General features: G+C 48.1%; 1 protein-coding gene across 1 annotated transcript in view; it reads right to left on the bottom strand.

The window, feature by feature from the left end:
* Positions 1 to 4,199: 4,199 nt before the first annotated feature.
* Positions 4,200 to 8,818, bottom strand: part of SEMA7A (semaphorin 7A (John Milton Hagen blood group)) — a 64,798-nt gene continuing 60,179 nt past the window's right edge. The window contains exons 11-14 of the mRNA XM_027858259.1: positions 7,788 to 7,906; positions 7,434 to 7,594; positions 6,261 to 6,322; positions 4,200 to 5,735 (exon numbers count right to left, since the gene is read on the bottom strand). Of these exons, the coding sequence (XP_027714060.1) occupies positions 5,368 to 5,735; positions 6,261 to 6,322; positions 7,434 to 7,594; positions 7,788 to 7,906 (710 nt within the window). The 3' untranslated portion in view covers positions 4,200 to 5,367. The remainder of the gene's footprint in view (positions 5,736 to 6,260; positions 6,323 to 7,433; positions 7,595 to 7,787; positions 7,907 to 8,818) is intronic.

Here is an 8,818-nt window from a genome sequence, read left to right as displayed (position 1 = left end):
CCTCAGGCAATGCCCAAGGATTTATCTGTTGTTATTCAGGTTTCAGACTCTTCCATGACCCCATTCAGGTTTTCTTGGCAAAGATACTGGAATGCTTTGCCATTTCCTTCTCTGGACCATTTTACAGATGAGGAGACTGAGACAAACAGGGTGAAGTGACTTGCCCAAGGTCACACAGCTAGTAAGTGTCTGAGGTCAGATTTGAACTCGGGGTGATGAGTCTTCCTGACTCCAGGCTGGGCACTCTATCCACGGTACCACTTAGGTGCCCTGGATTTATCTACTTAACTGCAAATAGGTTGTGATCTGTGGACCTTCTTCAGTAGGGAAAGATCCCACACCAGTTCTCCTCAGAAGAAATCACAGATCTCTCACATATTACCTGTGTTGACTTTATCTTTGTATCACTAGAGTCTTGCAAATATTAAGCTCTTAATAAATGTTGGTTGAGTGGAATTAAATTGAGGTGGAGATGAACTGACAGAGAGGTCCTGGGAATTGTTGGTGATAAAACCTATGATAACTGGGTCCTTTTTATCATTCATATCTTTCAATGGGGGCTTGAGGTGGGCTAGAATGAGAAGACACAGCTGTCTCATTCCTCCTTGGAAGGCTTGTAATACCTCTCACTATCTCCATATGAATGAAGACCATTCCAGAATACTTGGTTTTGTTTCAGCTTGGTATTCCAGGCAAATGGAAGAGTTTGAGCAAAAACACGGTGGCCAAAATGGATGAGGCAAGGGTGTCCTGGAGCCTAGAATAAACTACACAGGGAGACACAGGACTTTTTTTTCCCTAGTAGCAGAGTGGAATGGTAAGACCTGTGCATTATAAAGATATTGGCAGCTATAGGAGGATAGACTGAAAAGGAAAGAGACCAGAGACAGGGAGGCCAGCACACTAGTCTAGGTGAAAGGGGATGAGGCTCCTCATGAGCTAGGACAGTGAGCACAGGAGTAGAAGGGATCGGACACAAGAAGCTCTTGCAATCAGGGACCATACCATGTCTCTTACACACCCTCATATCTGTGACACAGCACTTAAGCAGAGTGTTCTGAGCAAGGTAGAGGCATCAATACTTGTTGGATGTGTAAGATTACTGAATGATATAAGGATGATTAGAATGGAGTAAAAGTGGAATCAGTGGCAAGGAGTTCCCTCTTCCTGGAAGTTTTCAAGAAGACACTGGAGCACTTATCAGAGAAGCTAAGAGATCCCTGTGCAGGGACAGTTTGAACTAGATGCTTCTATGGTGCCTTCCAGCTCTGGGACTCAGCACCCCATTGCCTTAATGTAATTAACAGAACTGGGCAACTGATCAATTGGATGAGTGAGAAGATTAAAGGGCATGTTCCTAGGACTTCATTTTGGGATAAATGATTATTTTTCTATTTTTATTAATAACCAAATTAGGGTTGAGGTTTTTTCCTTTCTATTTTCTCATTCAGGGAGCAGTCCTTGCAGGTCAGTCAGTCTCTGAAGGACAAGGGTGATGATGAGATTGGCCTCATTAAAATATCCATCCCTTCATTAATTGTTCACCAATCTGGGTTGATTTTCTCCTGTCAAGGGCACCTCCTTTTCCAAAGGTATTTAAGCATTCAGTGTCTCCATCTCTTGGTCTACCAAGAGAGACCATTGATCATCAATTTATTATTTGCTAACCTAATTAATAAATTGAGTATTAATTACCCAGCAGCCCTGTCTCTTGGGCTTTTCATTCATCTCAGTTTTCCATAATGCTTGGAGCAAACAGAAGATCACTCATTGGGAGAGACTGCCTGGACTAGATCCAAAAAGGGTATGAGTGGTGATGGCATCAGGAAAGGTCTCCGGTGGGGAATGATTCCTAAGGCAGGAGAGAAGTGACCTATTAGCCACGTTGCGTGGGTACAATAGAATGAGCAGCCCAAGCATGCTTAGGGGCATTAGGACGTGGAGCTATGGTAGAGAGGTCATATGGAGCAGTATGGCATGATGCCCCAAGACACGGATTCATTATTGACCCATGATACTCCAGAGCTGAGACAAGAGGCTTCAATTATTTTCTAGTCCACTACTAGAAACACCTGGAAAACAAGAGGCAAATGACAATGCCCACTATTATTTATCATGCAAATTTTAAAGAAAAACTATATCCTCTTCCACCTTTTTGCTGGAGAATCAGAGGGATTAAAGGGGAAATTGATTTTAACTTCCCTGGAGCAGTAATAGATTTTGCCCCCCCCCCATTTAGGCATTTTACCATTTGACTAGCCTCTTAATTATTTGCACTGTTTCACAATGCATGGTCTAGTACACAGCAAACTATCAGATGGGGGCTCAATCCCAAAGATGAACAGTAGAGACTACCGCAAAACAGCCACAGTGAGCTGTGAAAGTAACCAAAGGATGAGACCCCTTTCTGCTACATTTCCACCCAATTTGTTTTGTTGCTATTTTGTTCCCGTAAGGGAAAGGATGGATGGGAGGTGAGGGGAAGACATAAAACAGCATGGGACCAATTCCCAACTCTTTGTCTGACCTCGAGTTCTAAAATGCCATATGGACCTGATGCAGACATTAGAAGTCTTGCCACTGTGTGTTGAGTGAGGATGTTGATATGAAGTGAAGAGAGAAGAGAGGACTGTCCCTAGCTGGCAGATCCATAAAACATATTTCTGTAGCTGGCTTCCTTGTTTAGACAGTCAGCCAAGGCATGAGTTGGGGGTGGAAGGGGTGAGGTGGGGGCGGGGGGTAGCGTATGCAAAGAGAACAAGGGAGAAAAACAAAGGCCTTCTTCCCAATCCCCACCTTCTGCCACAATCCTCATTTGTATGTTATTTTGCCTTTGATTGTATGGTTCAAATACACAGAATTTCCCAGAGGCCACTGTTCCTCCTCCTAACTCTTTTTAATACTAATACCAAGATTTTTGCCTCAATGGAGAATTGTCCACTCATTCCTTTATTTCATTCTTATACCATCCCTAGTAGATAGGCTGGGTAAATAATATCATCCTTATTTGACAGTTGAGAAAATTGAGACCCAGGAGGTAAAGAGGCTTGTCCAATATCACGGCAAAGGCCAGAACATAGGTAGGTCTAAAACTCACGTCTCCTCACCTTTGGCCAAGGGAAGTCAACTGAGGTCAAGAAGTCTCTAGGAGTTGGTCCTGGCAGCAGCCCCCAGACCTGGAAGTAGCCCCCCACCCCTCCGAGCCTCTATTGACAGTGTTCTGCCAGTCAATGACCAGACACAGGTAAATAAATAGCTTGTTTATTAGTAATATGTTACATTATTAAAGTGCATCAAGAGGAGATATAGCAGACCCACAGGTTTCCAGATTCCCGGGCCTGGGCCCGTGGGCCACAGAGGAAGAAGGTTGCCTGGGCTTGCTACTGAAATGACAGAACAAGGGCCCTGAGAGTCCCTGCTCCACAGCCCTGGGGAGCAGGTGCTCTAGCCTTCACAGCCCCAGGGACAGCTCCTTCTGGGGTTCACAGTTTATCCTAAGTTATAATATGACCTGAGCTGAAGGCATGAACCCGGATGGAAGCACAGCCCTTGGGGAGGGCACACAAGAGGGGATTAGAATGGGATGCCCCCCCTTCTCATCCCCAACCCTCAACTCCAAAGGTCAAAAGAGGCCCAGGCCCTCATTACCCATGAGGACCAAACCCCTTCCCAATGAACACCATGAAATTTTAGACCTATTATATTATATATAATATATATATACATATATATTATATACATATATTCCCTCATTTTTGTCCCACCCACCCCATCCCCAACCTTTTTCCCCAATAATTCCCTCAATTTCCAAGTCATGGGGAATACCTACCCCATGACTACCATTCTAGGGGGACTCCAGAGCTGGTTTGAATGATCTTTCCCCTCAAGCCTGGAGTTCCTTGGGACTGGGGACTGTCTCCCCCATCAGATCAACACCCTTCTTTGTCCTGCCTTCCCTAGCCCTGAAACTGACCCCAACTCCTTGCTCTTCCAGGCTTATGGAGGAAGGGCCAGGCTACAACTCAAGCCCCTGGAACTCTTCCCAAGGTCTACAAAAAGATATCAGCAGACAGTCCTCCTCTTCTCGGTCCCCACCCTCTCCCTCCCTCCCTATACCCCTAAACTAAGCCATCTCTGGATTATGATTCCAACCCCAGGTGCCCTAGTCTGGGACACCTAATCCCCACCCCCACCCCCACCCTTCCCTTCATTGTTTAAGATTCATTTGGATGCAGTTGGAAGTTGTCAAACTTTAAAATAAGCTAAACAAGTACAAATAAAGTCCTTTCCTACAGGAAAGGAAACATCCCTAGATAAACATGCAAGCTTCAGAGGGCCCTCCCCTTCACCCCCAAAAGGGGAAGGGACCCAGCCTGGACATCTCGATGGCACACTCTCCCCTGGGGATGCACCAGCTTGTCCTGGGCCCCTGGGTAAAGAGCCCTCCAATGGGGAGAGGGGCCGGCCCATGGAGTTGGGCAGGGGCAAGATGGATCAGAGGCCAGCTCTGGCAGCTAGGGCACAGAAGGACCACGGAGGTAGGCCAAACCCGGGTGCCAGGGCTCCAACTGAGGGAGAGTCTCGGGATTCAGAGCTCAGCCCTCTCCTTCCGTCCATTCCCCTCCCACCCCTCACCCATACACACCCAATGCATAGAGTCAGTATAGTTTCCAAATAAGATTCACCTTTGGCAAACTCTTCCCTTTGGAGCCTGGAGGAGAATACTTCTTCCTCCCACAGCCCCTGTCCCCAGTCCAGCCCTTTCACCTACATCCCCTCCATTCTGTTCTGGTGGATATTTCCCTACTTTGCATCCCTGTGACCCCCAGAGGATGTCTATCCTTGAGCAATAAGCTTAAGGATGTTGTTTTTTTCTTTTAAACATTCTTAAAGGGATAATGTGCCTGGGTACGGGGTACAATCCCTATTCCCTTCACAGTCTTGCTCCTTCATTGGCGGTTTTCTCATCTCCTGCATTCCTCACCTCCCCATACCCCCCCACCACCACCCTGGGAAGACTCTTCACAAGCCTAGCATCCATGTGCAGCTAAGAGTAGACCCCTCTTCTTATGTCCCAAGTCCTTCCCCGCCCCCCCCCACACCCCATGCCTCCCAAGAAGACCTATGGCTCAGAAATGTTCATTCCCCTGAAGAAAGTGGGGGAGAAGCTCTCTGCTCCCCCAGTCCTAGCCCCCAGGGGTAAAGGCAAGGCTTGGGCCTGTAGCAGTTGTGAGAGGCACCTGGGGGGGAGGAGAGGGGCAGAGGGTGGCTCCTCAGAAGTGGCAGGGGGGAGCAGGAGCAAGCCGCCAAGTCCCACACCCTGAGAAGGAGGAGGTGCTGGGAAGGGGGTGGAGAGTGGAGGAATCCTTATTGAAATAGAAGGAAAACAGCCAGTGGGAACAGAAGCTGGAGACAGAGCGAGGCCCCCAGGTCCCCCGCGCTGCTGCCCATCAGCAGGTGCTCGGCAGTGGCTTCCTTGCGGAGCTCCCACTGAACGGCAATGCGACTGTAGGTGCCCTCCTCGGCCTTGCATCGGTACAGCCCATACTGCTCGTCGGTGAGCTTCTCGATGAACAAGATGCAGTCGGAGTTCTGCCAGCCAGGCTCGCAGCGGTGCACCTTCTTGTCTCCATGGTGCCAGGAGTACGTGGCATGGTGGGATTCCACAGGGCAGGTCAGGTAGTATCGGGAATTCCGGGCCAGGATGACACTCTGGGCCTCACTGGAGCTCTTCTCTGGAGAGGAAATAATAATAATTAATACTAACAACGACCACCAGCATTTACATGGTGATTTAAGAGGTGTAAAACGATTAACAAAAATCATCTCATTTTATCTTCACAATAACCCTGGAAGGCAGGTGCCATATAGAGGCCTCTTCCAGCTCTAAATGCAGTGGTGCAGTCAGTTCAATGACAAATCAATACAACCATTGCTTCTTGTCAACCAGATGGTCTGTGGATCAATTCATCCTCCCTGTGACTTCCCAGACCAAAAAGACCTTCTCTGGTCACCCCCATTCTACTATACATGCTGTCTCCCTACAGTAGAATATAAGTTCCCATAAGGGTTAGAACTGTCTCACTTTTGTGTCTCTGTTCTCAGCATTTAATATAATGCCTGGCACACAGTAAGCACTTAAATACTTTTTTATTCATTCATTCATTCATTCATTCATTCATTCATTCATTCATCCTATGACCACGGACTCCCCAAGGACAGGATCATGGCTCTCCCCCAAACTCAAGAGTATAACTTACCCAACTTAGATGATGGACATTCCATATGCGGTTCGTTGGGACCCAGAGACTGTAACACGGGGCTAAAGATCAGATGGTACAATAGGTCACACAAGCAGTGAGGGAGAGAAAGTGAGTCAACCTCAGAGCTCAGCCAACACCCCCACAATGGTCTAGCTTTCTTTATCCTGCCTGTTCCAAGACCACCAGCACCCAGCCCCAACCCCTCCTTCTCTTGTGCCAGGCCCTGGACCTCCACTGTCTTTCTCAAGCATTCCCAGAATGCCTCAGTCCCCCCTCCTCTGGGTCCTTGTCCTATCCCTAATCCCCCAACCCCAATAGTGAAGCCAGAACAGCACCAGCTTCTGATAGTCTCAGAGCATTGTAAGGGGCATTAAGATGTTTAATGACCAGCCCAGTATAGCTCATAGGTAGGATTTGAACCCAGGTCTTTTAGATGCCAAAGCTGGTCTTCTAGCCACTAAGCTATGTCTCTTTGGTAACGGGGTTTGGGTGGGGGGAGAGGAGGGAACTGGACTTATGGTTCCAACATTATAAGAAACTCCAATAAGAAAACTCCTTCCTCCATTGTAGATTAGCACATTTTCTGCAACAGTCTAACTAAGTAGCCTGAGGCACAAAGAAATAAAGTGATGTTCCCAGAGTCCCACAACCAGTATATGCAAGAGGCAGGGCTCAAACCCAGGGCCTTCCTAACTCTGAAGCCAGTACATGACACTGCTTCTTCGTCCTAGAGACTGACACAAAAAGAAAACAAACCCAGTCCTTGCCTCGAAGCATTTTAATCCTACTTCATGTCTCTGTTCCTCATCAGTTTAAAAAAAAATAAGGATTCATTTAAAAAATCCTTTGTTATATGGGCTTGTTTCCATATCAGTTAAAAAAATCATTTAAAAAATTCTGTTTTACTTGGGTTGGCTCTCTGGAAGGGAGGAGGGGAAAGGATACAGAAGGAAATGCAGGTGATGTAAAAACAAAAGATAGCAATGAAAATTAATTTTAAGAAATACTTTTCATAATCCCTGGAATGCCCATCTCCCAGGGCAACCCTGGAAAAGTCAAGAAGTTGTCTGTCCACATGTAAGAGACTAGCGAATATCTTTGTGCCAGATCTGATGGAGCCAATCAAGAGGCTCCTTGGAAACCCGGGGGAGGGTTGGGGGTCATACCTACCCTTTATACTTGTAGATGGAGACACACTGGCCATTAGTGTCATCCCAGCCGCAGTAAGGGTCCCGGGCCATCAGGCAACCTTGGCAGCCGCCTCGGTACTCACTGCATAGGTCCAGGGGCACCTGACTCACCTCCCACTGAGAGTTCACATACAGTTTCATCTGAAAGAGCAAGAAGGCCCAGGCTATGAGCCTCCACCACCCCATTAGGGCACTTCCTTAGGTCAGTGGCCCCAGGGGAGTGGGGAGGGTGGGAACGGTCAATGAGCTAGGTCAGTGGGCTCAGAGTTGTGGAGTTCCCTAGCCAAAGCCAGGACCCAGAGCAGGAGAGGACATCACTAGCACAGGGCCTTACCGTAATATTGTCCAGGGTCATGGACTGGATGGTGGCTGGACGTTGACGGAAGGGCTGGATTTCCATGATGTTAAAGGCGCCATGGTCTGACTCCACCACCTTATGGATTGTTCCTTTGTCTGTAGAAAGTGGGGTGGGAGGGGAAAAGGGCAGGAACCAAGAGGAAAAAATCAGGGAAGAAGAGGGGAAGAAACAGAGGGAAAGGGGAAGGAAGAGAAGAAGAGAGAAGAGGAGAAGAAGAAGAGAGAGACATTAGGGGAAAGAGATCCAGTGCCATGGGGACTCTGGAGGAACCTCCACAGGGCCCAGACACCATTTGGTCTATACCAGGCTAGCCCTACATGACTCAACATGGGTCAGGAGCAGTGTATGAGGGTGTCAGGGTGGAGAGTCTCTCTCAAGAACAGCAAAAGGAATGGGGAAGGGAAGGCGAAGGGAAAAGAGCCCTTATGTCTGTAGAGTAACCAGCTCGGGCTCTTGGGCTCACAGGATTGCTGGCGGTGGAGGGGGGCTGTGAAAAGTCTGGATTGAAGGGCAGGACAATGTCAACAGGACCTCCACCTAAGAGGGCCATTCAGAGGGCAGGGAAGTTTAGAGTCAGGTTGTGTTAGTACAGAACCGGAAATAGAACCCAGGCCCACTACATCCTCTATGACCCAGTATGTCGGAATAGAACAAACTGCTAGGGGTCACCTTGGCCATCCTCCCGCTTCCAGGCCAGCCCACACTCCACCCACCTCTAAGACACGACCATCTGTCCTACTTTATTAACAGAGCCCTGCTTTCTCTGTCCACCTCACCTAAAACAGTCCTCTTGTTCCTTATTCTCTCCCCGGGGCCTCTTTCCCTCTCCCAGCCTGAAATAACCTCTCTGAAAGTCTGATAACTTCTCCATTTGATCTCCATTGATCTGTGCCGGCCCAATGACCAAGCTTTGGAACTCAAAAAAGGAGGTCAGAGTGGAGAGGGGGAATGTCATAGAAACAAGCAGGCTGGGGAGGGCTGGCAGGCCCATTCCTCCGCACCATGAG

This window comes from Vombatus ursinus, unplaced genomic scaffold (genome assembly GCF_900497805.2).
Source record: "Vombatus ursinus unplaced genomic scaffold, bare-nosed wombat genome assembly UNPS02012811.1, whole genome shotgun sequence".
In the NCBI taxonomy this organism is placed as follows: Eukaryota; Metazoa; Chordata; class Mammalia; order Diprotodontia; family Vombatidae; genus Vombatus; species Vombatus ursinus.
This window is presented reverse-complemented; position numbering and strand designations above follow the sequence as displayed.